At 36.9% G+C, this 22,589-nt stretch overlaps 1 protein-coding gene across 3 annotated transcripts in view; it reads left to right on the top strand.

The window, feature by feature from the left end:
* Positions 1-22,589, top strand: part of LOC125235759 (probable serine/threonine-protein kinase fhkE) — a 61,479-nt gene that overhangs the window by 11,006 nt on the left and 27,884 nt on the right. For all 3 annotated transcript variants that reach the window (XM_048142343.1, XM_048142342.1, XM_048142341.1), the window contains exons 2-4: positions 8,340-8,383; positions 18,361-18,451; positions 20,581-20,784. In XM_048142343.1, the coding sequence (XP_047998300.1) occupies positions 8,350-8,383; positions 18,361-18,451; positions 20,581-20,784 (329 nt within the window). In that variant the 5' untranslated portion in view covers positions 8,340-8,349. The remainder of the gene's footprint in view (positions 1-8,339; positions 8,384-18,360; positions 18,452-20,580; positions 20,785-22,589) is intronic.

Below are 22,589 nucleotides of genomic sequence, written 5' to 3'. Positions count from 1 at the left end.
TAAAAGTAAAAAAATATAAAAATTAAAATTATTCAATCTATTCCGATATTTACATTAAATTATACACCACGCCTCTAGAACCCATATGCAAGGAATTCCAGTGTCTCCAGTCAATCACTTTTATCTATTTAAGCATGCAATATCTGGGCAACCGAGCTTCGCTCGGCTCTGTTTCGTATCCTTGACATGTGTCGCCATCTAGTTCAAAAATGAATAGTACCTACATCGGGCGAAAGAATTCTCAGCCTTAACAACACAACTACTCCACACGAGATGGCGCGCATTTCGCCACAAAAACTCAAATAGTGTATTTTCTATTCGTTTTAGCCTTGACCTGTGTCGCCATCTAGTGTTTGCAATAAATAGTACTTACATCGACCGAAAGAATTCTGTCTTAACAGTACAACTACTGCACACGAGATGGCGCGCGAAGAAAAACGCATGAAAACTCGAAAATTCGCGTTTTCCGGGACCTAAGGATAAGTTAGACCGATTTTTCACCCCCAAAAACCCCCACATAACAAATTTCTGCGAAATCGTTAGAGCGGTTTCCGAGATCGTCAGTGTAAATAAATATATATATAAATAAATAAATAAATAAATATACAAGAATTGCTCGTTTAAAAGTATAAGATATCGTCGCTTAGCACCCATAGTACAAGCTTTGCTTAGTTTGGGGCTACGTTGATCTGTGTAAGGTGTCTCCAATATTTATTTATTTATTTATAATCTACTTGGAACTACGAAAAGTGAAATGCACTAAATGTATTGTGAATATTGTGATATCAGTTCGGAAAAGGAAAAAAATGTTGTACTTAACCGAATTTAAATGATTTTTAATGATATTCGGGATTGCCCTTTTTTAGTTTCTTTGGCTAGATGAATTTGTGTTGGTTCACAAAAAAGTGTTTGGCTGTTTACTGCAATGGGTAAACAGTCAAACATTTTTTGTGAATCAACTTTTATTGGCTTTTAAGGACTTTCCTTGTTCACGATTCACATTAGTCAAAAATCAAAATCTCTTTGACTCAATCAAATCATTCAAATCTCAATCATAATAATGCCTACACACTGCACCTCAAAAGGCGAAAGAGAATAAACATCCATCCACCAGGTGATTTTTAGATAGGTAGAATCCTTAGGCAGATAATAGGTACATACCTATATGTTAACTGTATGTATGTTTCTTAGTACGTAACAAGCATTGTTTCAAATAAAAGGACGAAGCCAAGGACAAAAGACAATTTTCACAAGCTCGTAATTCAAACTTCACTACAATCCCAATCTAAACCTTATCCACAAGTAGCAAGTTCACATTCACAATGCACAAGTCTGAATAATAGGATGGTTGTCATGACGACAGATGATGGATGCGGGCACATGGACGCTAAATACAGACGTGACGACCTATTTGCCGAAGTCTGACACTGTTCTTAGGAAATAGCTGCAATATTATCTGTGATATTACATTTATAATAATACTAGATTTTGCCCTTCACTCGCGTTAAATTCTAAAATTACGGAATGCTCCATACAAAATTGCACCCCCCATTTTAGGGAAGTGGGGGGTTAGAAAGAGACAAAAAGTAGCCTATGACGCTCTCTATCCCTTCAACTATCTTCACTCAAAAAATCACGTCAATTCGTCGCTCAGTTTTGCCGTGAAAGACGGACAAACAAACACTTTCCCATTTGTAATATTAGTATGGATATGTATTTAGACGGGGAAATTTTTTTTTTAAATTTCTGTTAACACCGCTACGGTAATTAGTTAACAACGCATTCAACTAGGTATACATGCATCGGGTCGAATAGAACTGATGCCGGAGCGAACTTATTAAGGATTTTTTTGGAAATTTCTTGGTTGATTAAGTACCTATTTACCCCCTTATTCATAAACGCACTCTAAAGTTATCAAGCCGATAAAGTTCGTTTGTCCCTTTCCGACGTATTGTTGTGATAGAAAGGGACAAACGAACTTTATCGGCTTGATAACTTTAATGAACATTTATGAATAAGGGGGTAACCCAACAAACAAAATATCCTTATAAAATCAATCTATAAGGGCTAAACACTCATAGTAGTTTTAAAATAGCATTCATTATGCCAGAGTTCCTTATAGCGGCTCATTATAAGAGAATTTGGCCTAATAGTACATTTACTCTTATAATTTGGCCATGTACACGTTAATAAGTCAAATTTATATGACTGCAATAAGGGTTTAAAAATATTTACTCTTATAGTAGCTCATTATAAGAGGATTTGGCCAATACTACATTTACTCTTATAACTTGGCCATGTACACGTTAATAAGTCCAATTTATATGACTGCAATAAGGGTAAAAAATATTTACTCTTATAGTAGCTCATTATAAGAGGATTTGGCCAATAGTACATTTACTCTTATAACTTGGCCATGTACACGTTAATAAGTCCAATTTATATGACTGCAATAAGGGTTTAAAAATATGTATTCTTATAGAAGCCATTTAAAATGCCTTTTCGCTGTATAATATTCAAAGCACTATAAAAGCTTTTGTTATGGCCAATTATTCTTATAAAAGTAATGCATAAGATAACTATGATGCTTTATGCCTCATAGGAGCATATTTTAAAACGTCTATCCAGCAAACAAATTATAGCATTTTATAAAGTGTTTAAAAGAATTAAAGCAATACATTTTCTCTTATACAATAATTATAAAGGCATTATTCTTGAAAGTGTCGTATTAAAAGTTTTTATAAAACTTGATTCGTCATTTTGAAAATCCAGCGAATGTGAACAATCTGATCCCAACTTATCGATTAGTGGTTCCGTAGAGGATGCCATTATGGAATAATTATAAGAATATGCAGGCAAGCAGCAGTGACAGTAATACAGGTATATCGTTAAATGATGAATTGAGTTTGGATTTAGCTTAATAATTATATTTTTTGTACTTATTTAAGGTGTCTGTAGCTCTGCGGTGAAAAATGTTAAGGTATATACAGCGGGGCCGCGGGGCAGATCTCGACTGGAGGGCAAATGTAACTGGTACATTGTTTCCATGTTTTACAATTTTTACATTATTAAATAGAGTGTCCACCGGTTATACCAGACTAGCATGCACTCGGAGGTGGCCAATTATACATAACTGAGCGTATAAGAGACTATTACCAAGGCACTCAGTTTTTTTATCCATCAGTACCTACTAATATTAATTTTTAAGATTAACTTTATTAGAATAAGTTCCAAAAGTGTATTCCTTACTTATGTATATGTAGTCCTTTTGGGACTAAAACAGATTAAAATTGAGGACAAATAAAGACAAACTCACTGTTTTTAAGATATTTATTTATGTGCAACGAAACCAAACCGATACAAGTAACTTTATAAGATTAATATTTTCAGTTCTATTGCTCACGATGTTGCTGTTTCAATGAGTCTACATACTTCAAAATATTAATATATTCTTCAGAGCGCCTACACAGTGGTAGAAATTGTAATTAACCTATCAGTATATTTCCAAAATAATAAGTAGTTTCCTTTATCGAGGTCTTCATCAAATTCACAAAAGATATATTGATTTTCGTTTTCTTGTTTTGAATTATCAGCGCCATCTTTGCTTGGTGTGATTTTCTTACAACCTAAACTATTTCCTGCGTCCTCTTCCATTTTGCATGTTTTTTGATCCACCACTCCGGGCTTATTTTTGGGTGTAAGTAATGATTGTGACTGATTTTCTCCATCAGAATATGTGCCGTTTTGTAGTTCATCTGTAATAAAAAAAAATATTTGAAGTCTTTGGCTAGGCTATTTATAGTTATCGACACAAAGTCCATTGTGATGGCGGTACTGAAATCGTCTGTGGTTTTCAATAGCACTTACTTACTAAGAGGAGGAGAAGAGTTGTCATCTTCACGTCACTAAAACGGCTGACTATGTATCTCATCCACAGATTCTGTAACAATAACCATAATAATAAATATCAAATAGAGTATTTGACTCAGCATTTACAATAAATCAATAGGAAGTAATAAAATAAGGCACCAGAAGATTAAATATTCCGAGGCACAAGTTTGTTTTAAATTGAAAATTCTAGGTATAACTTCCTAATGAAATATTGAAAATATCAGTATTACCTGACATGCTGCGGACTACACGGTTTTATTTTGTTCTATGCCGGTTAATCGAACCAAACCTTTATCAAAGCGTTCCCCAAAATACCGGTTTAAAAAGAACGGTCTTTCGAACAAAAATGAAATTTCAAAGTTTTGCGCCAAGTACATGATAACTAGACAGCGGATTTCAGGTAGCGATTTAAATATTAATATGGATATGACTAGTGCAATTTTTTAAATACATGTCATGTGGTTTATAATCTATTATTATTACCTACATCGCACACCACAAACTTCACTGAATAATTAGATTAAATTAATGTTATTTTTTCAACAAACTACATTTAAAAAAAAGTATTTTATTCTAAATAATGGACTTTCAATTTAAATATATATAAGAAGCGAATTATTTTCATTTTTATATTCTTTGAGCCATAATAGAAGTTTTTACTGTGCAATGCGCAGAAGAAATATTAAAGAAATAAGTATAAATAAATATTTTTTTTATTTTTATTTATTATCATTATAATTTTTGCCCAATATTCACAAAAAAAACCAAAAAAGGTTTTACTTTTATGTTCCCATACATTTTTTCGTGTGTAGAAAAAATAATAAATATTGTATGCGAGTCATATTCATATTAATATTTAAATCGCTACCTGAAATCTGCTCTCTAACGATAACGTTATGAATTTTTAACTGGTATCCGTTACAAATATTTAACTAGATGGTAAGGTTCGGGATTTCACTAATTGTGAGAAGGAACCCTAAAGATATATAAAATGGCGAATCTTAAGTAACACCGGTGGCTATTATAAAGTGTTTACTCTTATAAAATATTTGTAAATGATGTGCTTACTGCTTTTACTCTTATAACAGCCTTGCTTAAGACATGTCAAAATTAATTAACCGCATTTTTAGTACAAAACCGTTGAAATACAAGGGCGCATTAATAATACAACACATTTTATATCACATTTCACCATGAAATTGGATTCCCACACAGTTTTCATATTATATAAGCAAATAATTGTAATATGTAAAAGTTAACTTACCGTTTACTAACTTGCAAAATGGATGACTTGATGATGATGTACACATAAATCACTACGAAAAGCACAATAAACTTTTAAAACAGCATCCTGTTTCGCCGTTATGAGTTTTACTCCCTTATATCTGATGATCACAAAACGTGTACAAGAGCTATTGCCCTTATTAAAGCTTTGAATATGATTCTTACAAGTATAATTGCCTTTATTAAAGCTTTAAATATGATTCTTATTAGTACATTAGCCTTTTAAAAGCACTTTACTTGCCATTATAAGGTTAACTTTCTTATTGCATGCCATAATAAAGCACGTACAAGATAAGAAAGCTAATAATATAGCAACTACAAGGGGGATATAAGGTTTTTGGCCTTATAAGGTGTGCCCAAATGCCCTCTTGTAAAGGGTTTACAAGGTTATTATAAGAGTACTATTTTTGGCATTATAAGCCACTAAAAGACTAATTTTTGTTAGTTGGGAGTCACCTAGGTCACCCTGTAATAATTTACCGGCCAACAATAATGTACGTAACAGCCAATTTTACTTCGCTATTTCGGGACTAGGCCTATAATAAAAGTTTCTTAGTATAATCTGGTATAATCTATAAAATGTAATATATTAATTTATATTACCTGTCTTATTAAATAACAAATTCAGTTTCTGTCTGAAAATATTTAATAGTACATTTTTTACAGTTTAAGTTTTAGGAGACTTATTTACTATGTAAATATGTAATACTTATGTAACATTTTATGTTAAGCCTACTCTACACGTGTAATGACTACGTTTGGGTCATTAATAATGCGAGGTACCCAAATTGATAAATGATAACCTATTTGAAATTGTATAGTTTACTGGGTTTACTCATTCTTATGCAATCTTTAATCATTATTTAATCACTATGCCCATTTACTTAATGGGTTGAGCGCATATTACAAAAGAATTGAAAATTTCGAAGTTAGATAAAGATACTATGTTATACATTGTATTCTTTATCGAACCATTCGAACCAGAAAGAAGAAGCATTTAAATAAAACAGTAACGCCGTGTCTTGCGTGGGCGACAGTCGCACGACCATCGCGCGACAATCGCCGTCGCGTCTCATACTTCCATATCGATAAGATTTGATTTCGAATGCGTTGCATCGCCGTCGCGCGACCATCGCGCGACCGTCGTCCACGCAAGCCACGGCGTAATCAAAAGCTGGTTTAATATATTGTATTACTTGCTTTTGCCTGCGGCTGCTCTCGCGTTAGAAAGAGATAAAAAGTACCCTATCACTTTCCATCCGTTCAACTATTTCGACTTAAAAAATGAAAGACGGACAAACAAACAGACACACACAATTTCCCATTTATGCCCCTAATATTAGTAATTGTATGGATTTAGTAGATAGCTATGTCTATCATGCACGCCTTGCTTAGTATACAAATTGATACGTTACGCTCATTTACGCGTCTAATAGATACGATTACAATATGGTACAAGTTCCATCTTAACACGTGTCATGTACCCACTCTATTTGCATGTGGACAACATAATTGTATCCATTTATAAAACTTTATAAGGTATAGCGGGGCAAATCTCGACTGGGAGGCAATTGTAACTGATCTATTTTTAACCCCCGACGCAAAAACTACGGGGTGTTATAAGTTTGACGTGTCTGTCTGTCTGTCTGTCTGTGTGTGTGTGTCTGTCTGTGGCATCGTAGCTCCGGAACGGATGAACCGATTTAGATTTAGTTTTGTCTGAAAGCTGAGTTAGTCGGGAGCTCGGGAGTGTTCTTAGCCATGTTTCATAAAAATCGGTCTACTATGCCGCGGTGGGGGTTTTTCAAAATTTTAATGTTGTTTAAACTAACCTATGGTTTCCATTATTACACTATGATGTTGACTTCTACATGTATCCACTGAACACGCCTACCATATACATATAACCGGTGATATATGATCACTCTGTTTAATAATGCATTGGAACAAATGGACCAGTTACATTTGCCCCCCCCAGTCGGGATTTGCCCCGCTGTACCTTAATCATTTATTTATCTGAACAATTGAACACGAGTCAGTACTAGTAAAAGCGTACGCTGCTGCGGAAAGTGTCGACATTTTGAAACGTAACAAATACAAGAGCCTTGTTAAAGAGTAGGAGTAGTATCATTTTGTAGCTTTTGGCGTTGAAACTAGGTCTGGGGTCTAGGTCCTAGCCTAGCGAGCACAAGTTTCGCAGAAATCATAAATTAAATATAACAAGATCATACCATCCCATACATTAAAATGCGACCGCCTAAGACCGCGCTTACACTCCACCACACATAGATGGCGCCACAAAAAAAATGTCTTGTAGCTTTCGATTATACTTGTAGATGGCGTTAAGTGTCACTTTTCAATCAATCAATCAATCAATCAATCATTTATTGATAAAAGGAGTTACACGTCATTTTAACATTTTCTGCTTACTTAATTTAAAATAGGTACATAGTAAACAAGACCAACATAAATAATAATAAGGAAATCAATAAAGGAGAATAGTAACTACAATAATCATCAATTATTCACTTAATAATAACATTAGATAGGTACATTATAGGGAGATACTGTCGAATTAGATTCTTGCAAATCATATAATTGTGCAATTAAATTATAAAATATAAGTATAATTATTTTGACATCGATTTACGGCTCGGAATTGACACTTAATGCCAATCTACAAATAATCGGTGGCAACAAGGCATTTTTTTGTGGCGCCATCTATGTGTGGTGGAGTGTCAGCGCGTTCGTTTCGTAGGCGGTCGAAATTTAATGGAGCGTCTGGTATGATCTTGTTAGTATGTAGCCGAATGGCACAAATCGCAGTCACTGAAACGTAACTACGCTACGCTAGCCGAACACAAACGCTGCGGAGCCGAAACGCTACCTTTCTGCACGTTTCGTTTGGCGTCTAAATGCCATTCGGCTACGTGCCCCTTCACAACTTGCCTTGTCGCGCGCGAGTCCATAAAGTCGCGCATTCGGACTACGCGCGACAAGGCAAGTTGTGCAAAGAGTCTGGTGACCGAAGAGTTGACTTCCTCACACAACGTATCAGCATTGCGATACAGCGAGGAACAGTACAATGCCACAAGGGCCTATTTTAGATATAAGCTAGCTATTGAGATGAAGGTATAAAACTAATTTACAATGTTTACTTTCAGATCACCAGAGATGATACACGTGGACGAAACGGACCCCGTTGGAGGTAAGAACAACCTTATTCCTTACAAATAAGATAAACGGCTTTAAAATGTCAAAGTTGGTAAAGAACAACCTGCCTTAAAAGGCACTTTTGCGGTAAACGCTGTTTTAAGATAACTTTAATACACATATACTCTAATCACATGTACGAGACTGCCTTGGTTGATCCTTTCTAGTTTGGTAGACAATTTACTTATAAATATGAGGTTTTACAATATGTATAAAATAACATCAGTAGTTAAACTATACTGGGGTATCTTTATTTACATGAACATATTTACATAATTATATAAGAAACTAAAACTAAACTTAAAGCTAGCTAATGTCTAAAATAGGCCCTTGAGGCATTGTACCAAGGATACTGGCGACATTTCCTCGCTGTACCGCAATGCTGATACGTTGTGCGAGGAAGTCGCCAGCTCTTCGGTCACCAGTTACCTCAACCAGACGCTTCGCGATTTCAGTGAACAACTTGTTCGCGCTAAACTATTGATGTTATTTTCACCAAAATGATATATTTGAAAAAAAATGTATTTATCGTTATTATATGTATACTAGTAGGTAATGTAAAATGTTTGTAAACAATGTTTGCCCATGCATACAACCCTCTTAGGCTGCGGAGTATACGGCGAAACGGAAGGGCTCCAAATCTAGGACGGTGTATATTCCAGCCCATTAGAATGCGCGTCAATATTGCAACTACGTCAACCATACTATTTACATCCACTCGAATGCACACTATCGGGAAACGTGCAAACGGGCGGTGCAGATTCTGTCTAGAGTCTGATGAAACGCCCCTGCACATCCTGGCAGAGTGCCCCTCTCTAATGCGCACACGTAACATGATTCTGGGCAGCTACCAATTTCTCCCAGAGGATGTGAGGTTTCTCGATCTCAAAAAGATACTACAAGTCTTTGAATTTGTAGGACTTGATCGAGAGTTGTAGTAGGTGGCGATCACAATAGATCAGGAATGGTCGCAGTGATACATAAGGCGCCCTGAAGCCTTACAAAGCCCCTAACCTAGAAGAAGAAGAACATATTGGAATGCAAATAAAGATCTATCTATCTATCAAAAGCACCTATTCAAATATAAAATAGCATTTTATGCAACAGCCGTTTAAAGGAGGTCAAAAAAAGACTAGTGGCGTGGGTAACAATTTGAGGCGAAGCCGAAGTTTATCGGCTTGATAACTTTAGTGAACGTTTATGAATAAAGGGGTTAACATATACGTAACCCCCCGTGTGGTAACGGGTTACATGTGCTCTGCCTACCCCTTTTGCGAATACAGGCTGTACTATGTACTAATAATGTAAATAGGTACCAATAAGTTATAATTATATCTGTATTAATGTATGACGTGTAAAAATAATGTTTTACCAATAAAGAATCTGAATCTGAATCTGAGGCACGAGAGTATAATATGTATGTAACAAGCAATCGTTAGTATCGTTACACAGTATGTAGTAGTTATTTAATGCCAGAAACTCAGCATACGATGCACGGTGCACTTCACGCTGTAACCGCCAAAGGTCTCATCATAACACAAACGTCTTTCATTCGTCACGGGTCTTTAGAACAAAGTGCGCAGAACAGACGTCACGCGAACGCCAACTGTGACGAATCAAAGTATATATATAGTATATACTCTAGGTAGGTATCTAGTTAGGAATATAAAGTATTGAGCAAGCATATGTATAAGAACTGCGATCCAAACTTATTCAGTTTTCCATCTCCGTTATCAAAATAGGTACACATACGTTTCGTTCATTCATAGGGTTTTAACTGCCAAAATGGAAATTCGCTATGGGTAATGAAAATTTGATATTTTTTTCGCTACGACACGACGCATTGTCAACGAGATACAGCCATTCAATGTTTCTTTTTGTTCACAAGATTTTCATTTATTTCATACCACGTTTGTCAAGAGGTTTTCATTTATTCCATACCACCTACTTACGGGCATATGCATTACGTGCCTGGACATACTCTCGATTTAAGTAGATCACTCTTTCCAAAATGTCCTTACATCAAAGGATATTTCGATCACCATTACTTCATTATGCGCCTGCTCATTAAATCTTAATAGTCGAACGGTTCAAAATAAACAAAAACAGAAACTTAATATTTGGCAGGCGTGAGGAATTCCTCTTTATTTTCGACTTCAGCTGCAGGTTCGTGAAGTGGCGATATTTCGTATTACGATTATTAAGGGCCAGTTGCATCAAAGTCATCAAACACATTTGACAGACACATCATCGTCACGGAGGCGGAGCAGACGACTATAATATATAACTTCCCATACAATAAAATTTAACGAACGCTTTAACGGTGACAGACGGTTTGATGCAACCGGCCCTAAGTGTATGTATTTTTTAGCCGATTAATGATATACCTAGTGTCGAAATAAGATAGATTGATAAATCGAAATTTAATACTAAAAACAAACTAGAGGCACGTAACTGTTAGAAAAAGTAAACCAACACTCATCCTATCTTTTATCAATGTTAGCTTTTATATCTATATTACTTACAGGTTATTTTTCCGTACTTTTTTTAACTTTCTAAATAAACTTTTTTTAAAGTTTATGTATTTTACGAACGTACCATCGGAAAGTTTGCGTAATTTAAACTTTTAAAAAATTTACAGACTTCAAATAGGAACGAAGTTTTCACTTCTTTTATTTTTATGATGGGTATCGAATTTTCCCTAAAATTCCGAGACTTTTCTTTTACCATTTGTTTGTCATTTGTCGAAATCGTAGAAATAGAAGTAGAACTTGTGTTGTTTGTTTTATTACTCCTAATTACCTCGGCATCAGACGCGTGTCAACAACAATCAGTGTTGACAGCTCCCTTCAACTTGTTCGACAATGATTTCTGACGACATTTCAAAGTTGACATTACTTGAGTTGTTTCATGTGCTCTGCCTACCCCTTTTGGGATACAGGCGTGATGGTATATATGTATGTATTTCAAAGTATTCCATCATCATCCTCCTCCTTGCGTTGTCCCGGCATTCGCCGCGGCTCATGGGAACCTGAGATCCGTTTTGACAACTAATCCCAGGATTTGGCGTAGGCACTAGTTTTACGAAAGCGACTGCCATGACAGTGCCATCTGACCTTCCAACCCGAAGGGTAACTAGGCCTTATTTGGAATTAGTCCGGTTTCCTCAAGATGTTTTCCTTCGCCGAAAAGCGACTGGCAAAATATCATTGGTACGAGCCAGGGTTCGAACCCGCGACCTCCGGATTGAAAGTCGCATAGACCACCACTGCCACCAGCGCTTCATTTCAAACTACCTATTCCAAACTCGTCAGATAACATTCAACCACATTCAAATGGAATGATGGCTCGCTGTCCAGCGCATTCCAGTTAGATTCAATACATTCCTGGCACAATAGCCAGGCCTCTATTCGATTGACAAAGAAAAGTCGTGCGGTATATTTGATTGCTATCTGTCGTTCTTTCTTGTAATGAATATACCACATACTACATAACATCTATTATCTTTCTACAATTCTTGAAATAAAAATTGCTGCCTGACAACAACGTCAGATCTCATCTGTTTGGTTCGCTGTAGTAGGCTCTCTGAAAACAGCCAAAATTTGCCGATCGAAAAACTTTGTTGCAGGTTGTGCATCAATTTGATACAGATTTTACCTTCGACAAAGTCTGGGAGTTTCATAACAAGCATGGAAGTTTCACAGTATTTCCGTATATCATTGCATACTAAGCTTTGTTTGAGTATATTGTGCGATCGCAAGACAGCTATTAAAAGATGCACGCGCCAGTCACATCGTGGCCGACATTCCAGTAGTCTACACTAGAAGGCCGAACGCTATACTTAGACAAATATCGATCATCGGGAATATCGGGATCACCGGGATAGCCTACCTGAGAAATTTAAGACAATTTAGCCTACATATACTAGTCATACTACATACCAAGGATTATTTATATAGGTATCTCAATTTTTTAGCGCCAGATATTTTATAATTACACGAAGATGCCTACTAAAAAAACTTGTATCTTCGTCTGTCAATGAAAAGAAAATTGTAGTAAGTATGTATGGAATGCATATAGACTTACTGCGTTTTAACTTTGAGGAGCAGTGTGAGATACGAGATTTTTTCAAAGTAGTGACGATTTTTAAGTTAAAAATTTTAACTTGGGTTAAAAATAACAAAATTTATTGCTTTTTAAGTTTTAATAACACACGCTAACCACATAGGTACTTTTTACCTAACTTTTTAACTCATTAGGTAACTGAAGAAAATAATGGTAAAAGAGCTGTCGGCAAGATTACATCCACTATAGGTATGTTGTAAATTACCTGGTTAACCCCCGACGCGAAAACGACGGAGTGTTATAAGTTTGAAATATCTGTTTGTCTGTGTGTCTGTCTATGGCATCGTAGCTCCCGAACGGATGAACAGATTTAGTTTTATTTTTTGTTTGAAAGCTGAATTAGTCAGGAGTGATCTTAGCCATGTTTGATGGAAATCGGTCCACAATGTCGGTTTTTTTTAAATAAAATTTCTGTGGTTAGGTTATTAAAATACAACGTAATACCGTTTTAGCCAAGACGCCCAAGAAGACCGTTGCGTGATGGTCGCTTTCACTGGGCAACGATGAGCTTTGTGGGACACCCCCTCTTATATTAGTGCGACTGTAACTTTTATAAATAGAAATCATTTATTCGTGACAACAGAAATTACTTACACATAACAGAAAATGTATGTAACATTTGCCATGAAATGGTTCCATCCTCTCTGGTGACTCAGCATGGCGTGTTAGCCTGGCAGGACCAACGCAGATCTTCTGTCGGGGTCATTTTGCGTTTCGGTGCTTTGTGTTGGCTACGCACGTCGTTTAAGCGGACAATTAAGCCCCGAATTAAGCGGCTGTTGGCAGAGAGTCCGGCGAGACAAGTGCAGGATCGATAACCTTTCCCAAGCGTGTTTTGTCTGCACGCTGCGCCGGCGCTCGGGCGCCGCTCACACCGACGCGGGCGGCCGAAGGAAAATGCAATAAATCAATCATCATTTCATTATCAAAGATCTTGAACAGCACGACCAGTGCAAGGCCGTGACAGTCTCGTTGGGTTCCACTACAGCTGTCCATATCTGTCTATCTGCCTCACTCACGTCACGCACAATGCTCCTGTAGTCATTATTGTCATTAATATCATCTCTTTTTTTATCATACTTGACCGACGCACTCAAAAAATATATACAAGACAGCGCTCGGCAGCAGCTCACACCGACACACAGGATGTTACCAGGTACCAGTTTCTAGGTTTCCATCTCGAAAAATTTATACGTTTACCACACCAAAAACCAATCGTTCGACATAGAATAGTCGATTTCGATCTACTTACGGTGTGGTTGCATACACCCTTACAATGGAACAGTTTTACACATAGGTAATTTTTATAAATCGTTACGGCACTTTTTTTTTAGTATGAATAGGTAGACGTTTGACCACGATCACACCTGATGGTAAGTGATGATGCGGTCTACGGTGGAGCACGCTTACCTATCTACCGTTCTTGTATTTTTCGATGTTAGCGGTTTCATCCAGAAAAGTTTGTGCCATTACAATGCGGTGTAAGGGTATCCCAATTAAATGCTATAGTTGAACGCACTTCGGGCGCCGTATGACGCAGCTCTCGGCCTATGCACGTGGATAACTCATTGATCACCTACTTACCTGTGACCTATACACACATACAACGATATGCACCTAGATATACTTAAGTATAGATATTTCAACAACCATAAGTGCTTAAATAACTGTCTATATAAAACGTTGCTGAAATTGAATATAAAAAATTAAAATTTTGAAATAACCCCCGACCGCGACATAGTGGACCGATTTTCATGAAACATGGCAGAACACTCCCGACTAACTCAGCTTTAAAAAAAACCGGCCAAGAGCGTGTCGGGCCACGCTCAGTGTAGGGTTCCGTAGTTTTCCATATTTTTCTCAAAAACTACTGAACCTATCAAGTTCAAAACAATTTTCCTAGAAAGTTTTTATAAAGTTCTACTATTGTGATTTTTTTCATATTTTTTGCACGTAGGGTTCAAAAGTTAGAGGGGGGGGACGCACTTTTTTTTCCTTTACAAGCGATTATTTCCGAAACTATTAATATTATCAAAAACCGGCCAAGGGCGTGTCGGGCCACGCTCAGTGTAGGGTTCCGTAGTTTTCCGTATTTTTCTCAAAAACTACTGAACCTATCAAGTTCAAAACAATTTTCCTAGAAAGTTTTTATAAAGTTCTACTTTTGTGATTTTTTTCATATTTTTTAAACATATGGTTCAAAAGTTAGAGGGGGGGACGCACTTTTTTTTCCTTTAGAAGCGATTATTTCCGAAAACATTAATATTATCAAAAAACGATCTTAGTAAACCCTTATTCATTTTTAAATACCTATCCAATAATATATCACATGTTGGGTTTGGAATGAAAAAAAATATCAGCCCCCACTTTACATGTAGGGGGGGTACCCTAATAAAACATTTTTTTCCATTTTTTATTTTTGCACTTTGTTGGCGTGATTGATATACATATTGGTACCAAATTTCAGCTTTCTAGTGCTAACGGTTACTGAGATTATCCGCGGACGGACGGACGGACGGACGGACGGACGGACGGACGGACGGACGGACGGACGGACGGACGGACGGACGGACGGACGGACGGACAGACAGACATGGCGAAACTATAAGGGTTCCTAGTTGACTACGGAACCCTAAAAACGATCTTAGTAAACCCTTTTTAATTTTTAAATACCTATCCAACAATATATCACACGTTGGGGTTGGAATGAAAAAAAATTTCAGCCCCCACTTTACATGTAGGGGGGGTACCCTAATAAAACATTTTTTTTTTTTCATTTTTTTTTTTGCACTTTGTTGGCGTGATTGATATACATATTGGTACCAAATTTCAGCTTTCTAGTGCGTAACCGTAAGGTTACTGAGATTATCCGCGGACGGACGGACGGACGGACGGACGGACGGACGGACGGACGGACGGACGGACGGACGGACGGACGGACAGACAGACATGGCGAAACTATAAGGGTTCCTAGTTGACTACGGAACCCTAAAAAAACTAAATCGAAATCGGTTCATTCGTTCGGGAGCTACGATACCACAGACAGACACACACACAGACAGACAAACAAACAGACAGACAGACAGACAGACAGATAGACAGACCGACAGACAGACAGACACGTCAAACTTTTAACACCCCGTCGTTTTTGCGTCGGGGGTTAAAAATCAGATATCTACACATCCAATGCCTATGGATACATCAATTACGACATATTTACAACACAGGCAGTAATTAGGTACATATTTTCCCATATAATTGTATTAGGTATATTGAGTAAGTACCTAGTAATGAAGTTGAAGGCCTGCACGTATCCAATGTTTCTTTTTGACCCAGTGGTTGACTGGTAGAGAATGCCTTAAGGCATTAAGTCCACCATTTGTACTTATTTTTTTATTTGCAATAAAGTATAAATAAATAAATAAATAAGGCCCATTATACACGCGTTAAGTTTTATTTTGGACACACTAATACCGATACCTTTTAGGTTCAATTGGTATGACATTTTGACGAAATTATTACTATAAGATATATCATATAAGTACATACGAAATAAGTATACATACCTTGTGCAGTTCAGATATTCAAGTGTTTCCGTTCTGTGTAAGTAGTTTAAAATTTCGATATACTTATATTCTGTCAAACAAGTTTGTCAGTAAATAAGAACTAAGAAAACTATAGATAACCTTTTCTCTTGCACCCTAAAGAAAAGGATGCATATATTTTTCTTTGTTCTTATTTACTGACAGACTTGGTTGACAGAGTATAGGTACTTTACTTATTTGTAAAATCTGATGCGTTCAATGGTAGTTGTTGGTAGATAGCGAGTGTCTAATTTATTTTTCCCCTCACTAGCTCGGAAACACGTGTTTTGTCCTTTAATACCAGCGGGTAAAAACGAATTTTATCCACTAGTGGGTAAAGTAATTTGACCTTGAAGTCAAATTTACTGCTTCAAAATTGATAAAAGTAGGTGAATCTAGTAATTTAAAGATGATTTACCACCTGTGGAACTACTGGAAGCAGTGATAAACGCATTTTTTGCGTTGTAGTTTCCTCGCTACAGTGAGGGAAAAAGTTTTGTGTTACACTCGGGTGCAATAGTACATTACATCAGAGGCCGGGAAAATAAGGATTTCCGGCCAAGTGGGTATATACAGCCGAGCGAGCGTGCGAGCGAGGCCGGATAGGGATACGAGGCCGGGAATCCGTTTTCACGCCGAGGCATGTATAGTGCTTTTCTCAAACATACAATGAAATAAAAAAAAATGCTCTAAAGGACAATATTTTATAAAAAAATGTTACTTTGCAGGCCTAGGCCTAAAAAATAATATGAAATCCCTTTACAGTCCTCTCGAGTTGTTGCGCCCAAAAAGCGATACTTCCCAGCCCATTTTAAGGAACGTAAAGACAATATTTCATTGCATGTTTGAGAAAATGTATTTTACTTCTCGTGTGTTAAAAAACTCGCAAGTTCAGGATTCTATTCTCGAACCACTCGCTTCGCTCGTGGTTCAACTATAGAATCCTTTCACTTGCTCGTTTTTCAATTCCACACTCGGCGTTAAAATACAACTTTGCCCCCTTGTATAACAAATAACTATAATAACGCGACAAATAACAATCCGATTTGAAGAAGGTAAGTTACTGATTATTAGCCTCATATCGTACGTCATTTCTTGTGACAAAAGTAGGGGAAAACCTTGAAAAGAGATTATAATTTTACTGTACAAAGGTTTGGTGTTTCCGTATCAACACTGTCAACAGCTTTACTTTCATCAACTCATGAGCAATGAGTACTTGTACCTACTCGAGTAAATTTTCATTGCAATTTCGAATTTTCATTTGTTGTCTGTCTGTCTATCTAGATAAATGGGTCCAACAACCCAAAATGAATGAATGTCCTAGGTGTACTTAATATTTATTTATTTATCTTGTTACATATTATCATTACACCAAAGAGCAACCAAAGCGGAATTATTTACAATAACTAAAAAACAATAATGGCCTTTTTATACGCATAAAAACTGCAATAATTTTATAGCAACCATAACGTTACAGACGAACTTAATTTCAAAATACCGTATAGACCCTTTTAAGTAACAGAATATTGTTGACGTTACAACTTTCAAAAGGACCGGATTCCTGCGCTTGCGCAAGTGTAATCCAGGCCTAAATCGTTAAATTTTACGAGCCGAGAATGCAGTCTTTATGACACTTTCTCGGATAAACGAATAATAATCCGATGTACATTATACACTATGAGCTTTATTAAATTATGTCTCGAACTTTGTAGGGCCATTCTCTAACACCGTGGCTTGCGTGGACGACGGTCGCGCGATGGTCGCGCGACGGCGATGCGACGCATACGAAATCAAACCTTATCGATATGGAAGTATGAGACGCGACGGTGACGGTCGCGCGACGGTCGCCCACGCAAGACACGGCGTAAGAATATGTCTGAGGTTGCGTGTTTGCCACGAATGTGTTCACACATTCTGTATGTGTCGTGGTTTAGACAACAGACATATTTTTGAGAATGACCGTGTAAAGAAATGGTATACCTATGGTAGTATTTTGGGTTATATCAGTAATGGTATTCTCAAAGCACCTTTACATCTAAAACCTCAATATTATGTAGCTGTATATATATAGAAGGTAGTTTTTTATCAAAATATATTCGTGTATTTTGATTTGACCTTCGGAACTTCGAATGTCCTAAATCTTGCCCGTGCATACATTTGTAAATTAGATCAGTTTAATAAAGTACCTCATAATATTAAAATTTTCTCCTCGTCCTTGGTATTTGTGTCAGGTAAAAACTAAAAATACGCATATTGTCCACAGAGATAGAGCCACCATTCGCATACCGAGATGTCACCATCAAGCGCAGCACAGATGTCAACGACTTCTACGAAATGCTCTCGGAGATCGGACGGTGAGTTGCTATGTGGCTGTTCATTACTGAAAAGTCCAACTTCAATAAGTTTTTTTTTGCAGAAATTTCATTTTTGGGTCAAGCTTTTATCACCGATTACCTTTCTTTCAACAGTCATCTAGCTCTCCGAGACGTTTCCAAAAACCTCTTATTACTCGATGGGGATACGACGTTTCATAACAGAGTTCCTATGACCGCCTTTCTGCTCCATCATAAGATCAGCTCCATGATACCATAATATTGCATCGTCACGTGATTTACAAATGTGTGTAAAATTTCAGCTCAATCGGAAACCGGGAAGTGGGTCAAATTTAGCTTATACGTTTTGACCCAAACTTAACATACTAACAAAGGCAAGTTGAATAAAAGCTTGTAAAAAGGACGGGGTATCTTGCTACGTGGGTTTCCATTACAGAGAGGTCCAACTTGTAAGAACGTTTTCACATTAAAATCCTTCAAAATTATTAAGGATTACATAAGAACCGTTTAGGGATGGAACGCTACGTATTTACAGTTATCGGAAAAGGAAATTCCCAACAATTAGTGGCTTCTAAACGAGCCATATTTTCACTTTAATATGTGGCCAGCAACTATATGTGTCTTTCTGTGACAACCTATAGTTCTGTTGCTGGCCACATATAGCAGTGAAAATATATCCCCCATTTAGAAGATCCTATTATGAAATTTATGAAATATTTTCCACGTTCACATGTAACCTAATTTTCAAAGAGACCACCGGCTGGCTGTTTTCGCAGTTTGCTTGTCACTTTCATAAAGGTATATCTTGTAAGTGAAAACAAATACATGTACTTAAATATTTGTATTTCATTCAATTTATTAGATTAGAACATTGTTGACACTAATATAGTTTTCTGCACAAGCTTATACTGCTGACTACTGTCTTATACAGATTAGATAAGTATTATCTATGTTATACTTTATTAATAAATGTGAATCAGGGCTGAACGGTTTATCCTTATCAATACGTGCTGTTTGGAAAACATTGTCGAGTGCCTTCTAACAATGGCTACTGACATCGATCAGTATACGTACTATAATTTATTGACGAGTACGTTGATCGTAAAGCAACCAATTTATTTAATCGTATGGCATGCATGTTCAGGCAATCAGAGTACAGCTTTGAGATCATTAAGCCAAGAAACTGCGTCGGGTGTCAGGGCATTTAGATCCTCAGCTGGGTCAAAATAAGAGTGGAGGGGGCATCGCCGAAATACGTGGTCAGTGGTTTGCTCTTCTTCGCAAAGGGGAGAGTCCTTACAGCCCCACTTGTGTTGCCTTGCAGTAATTGCAGCGGCCATGCCCTGTTCTCAATCTATTCAGTCGACCCCAGATGTTACGCAGCAGATGAAAACCTCTTGGTTTTCTCGTCGGATCTGAAGGATAGAGGTTGTCTTTTAAAGCAACCAATTAAAAGAAGGAACCGGTTGGGTGCAAATAATTTTGGGAATAGAATAGAAACGTAGCTTAATATTGAGCTACGATCCTATGCTGACGACACCAATCCTTCTATGTTTTTATGACAATTGTTAATGTTGTTATCATCATTAGGCATTTCAAACCGTAGATATCTTCAAAAGTCTATTTGTACTCAATGCACTCGTACGAGTAAGTTCGTTTTTACTTACAGAGTAGGTTAAGTAACATTGCGAAGTCATCCACAGATATTTGCGAAGAATGCTTCAGCCTAATGGCACTAATGGCAAGCTGGAGATATTTCTGATGTTATTTAGCACTTTAGATCATAAAACTAAAGGCCAGGCTACCGGCCACGAGATTGCCTTTCCCCATATTTAGACGACACACATTACACTCCACAAATCATCACATACATACATCACTCTCCCAGATCACACAAACACACACTCAGAATCAAAGCGTATACCGATAGCGCTGAGTTTCTGGTAAGAAACTACTACACAGGGTGGAGGGCTTTAGCCCGTAGGCGGCTAGGAGGAAACCTCCAGCGTAGCCGAGTCGGGCATGCTGTCGAAGACCGGGTCGGTAGTATCTAATGAGGATAACTCCACCTCTGAAAAAAAAATCCAAGCTGCACTGAATTAAAAAGTCTATGTCATGTCATATTCTTTCAACCACCCTTCTCATTCCAGGGGTAAATTCGGCACAGTATACCTGTGTCGAGAGAAGAGCACCGGCCTGGAGCTAGCAGCCAAGCTGGTGTCGGTGGCAAGGCGGGACGAGCGTCGAAACGTCGAGCGAGAGGTGGACGTCATGCGACGCTTGCGGCACCCGAGACTTATACAGCTTTATGATGCGTACGAGTGGGGGAAACACATGTGCGTCGTGCTTGAACTGTAAGTACTTACTCGCACTATTTGGGTAGTTCTATCATTTCGTGCAAATCATATGTTTGTTGATATAAAACATATACTAACTCCTAAATTCATTTCAAATATTTTTTATATGTTACGTAATTTCGACGGGTACCTCGGCGGTCGGGGTGGTGTAGCGGTCGAACACGTCAGCCGCGTTAGCTGGAGACCCGGGTTCGATTCCCGGCTTCGCCACCAGTGGGCTTGATCGCTTTTTCTTTAGTGTATGGTATCTATTTCAGTTTATAATTTATATATAGTAGTGTTACTACTTAAAAAAACAAATCAAAAAATATTTCATAAAATAATTTGATTTGTTCCCTACATCGATAGATGGCAGCACCATCTCTCTCGCTATATCGTAATCCTGCAAAAGGATTCATATAGGAGGTGCAAGCACTAATTGCTCGCCCTTAGAGTTGGTCAAAGGCGCCTAGCCTTCAGAGATAACATACACTAGAGAAATTTCGACGGGTACCTCGGCGGTCGGGGTGGTGTAGCGGTCGAACACGTCAGCCGCGTTAGCTGGAGACCCGGGTTCGATTCCCGGCTTCGCCACCAGTGGGCTTGATCGCTTTTTCTTTAGTGTATGGTATCTATTTCAGTTTATAATTTATATATAGTAGTGTTACTACTTAAAAAAACAAATCAAAAAATATTTCATAAAATAATTTGATTTGTTCCCTACATCGATGTTACGTAAGGTTCATAGGTATACTTTGCATCTAAAATGAATTATATTATTGCAATATAAAATATATAAATAAAATATAAACATGCTAAAACTTCATTACCATTACCAGTTAGAACCTAGATTTATAGATTCGAGAGCAAATTACAAAACTATTACATGTACTGCTTTAATTTAACCTCTTAATTTAGATGAAGTACTTATAAGGGAAAAAAATTTTGGTGGTTTATACAGTATTAACATTGATATTTATATCCACCGCTTCAAAATATTTTTGTACAGAAAATAATTTCATTACCATAAGTTTAATTTGCAACAATGGAATTGGCCAGTAGGCATTGCAAGTGTTATTCTATACGACGTTCGCTCTGACCGCGATCACCACGTCAGTCGGCCAGTAAACAGTGAACAGGACTGACGTGTGCCATTTTTTTATAAAAAAATATATCGCGCCGGAGATTTGGATTTGGTACGTTTTTTCTTCATTACCATTTGCACTGTTTTGCTATTTAATTGTTACATGTTTTATTGAACTATGAATATTTAAATAATGAATATTCTATTCGAAAGCTTAGTGAATAAATATACCTAGAATAGCATTTGCTTTTAAAGAGTTAATCGACAAAAGGTAAAGAAAACTCATTACCATTCTTTTCATTACCGTAATTTACTGTTTACTATAAAGAAAATGGTAATGAACAATAAACGGTGGTAATGAATTGCAATATTAAATTCATTACCATCATTTTATGTTAATTACCATTCTCGTTTATTAGCATGCTCCTGACTATTGAAAGTAACAAGTAAATATTCAAAACTACGTTTTCAGTAGGTATATTTAAAATAGAACATGTTATTATTAATTACTGTTTCTCTTTTTTTGTGGTTTTGGCATTTTTATTTGACACTTCATTACCATCATCGCATTTTCATTCCCATAAATATCTATCATCATTACCATATTCTATACTTCATTACCATTTCTTTTGGAAAATCTTTTGTTCATAAATCGGTAAATTTTGCGTATAATAGAAAATGCATTATTGATAAATGTTTCTTTTTCATAGTTCTTACCATTACCACACAAAAAAATGGA

The sequence above is a fragment of the Leguminivora glycinivorella genome, chromosome 18 (genome assembly GCF_023078275.1).
Source record: "Leguminivora glycinivorella isolate SPB_JAAS2020 chromosome 18, LegGlyc_1.1, whole genome shotgun sequence".
NCBI lineage: Eukaryota > Metazoa > Arthropoda > Insecta > Lepidoptera > Tortricidae > Leguminivora > Leguminivora glycinivorella.
Note: the sequence above shows the minus strand (reverse complement) of the source record. Positions and strands in the feature narration are given on the sequence as shown.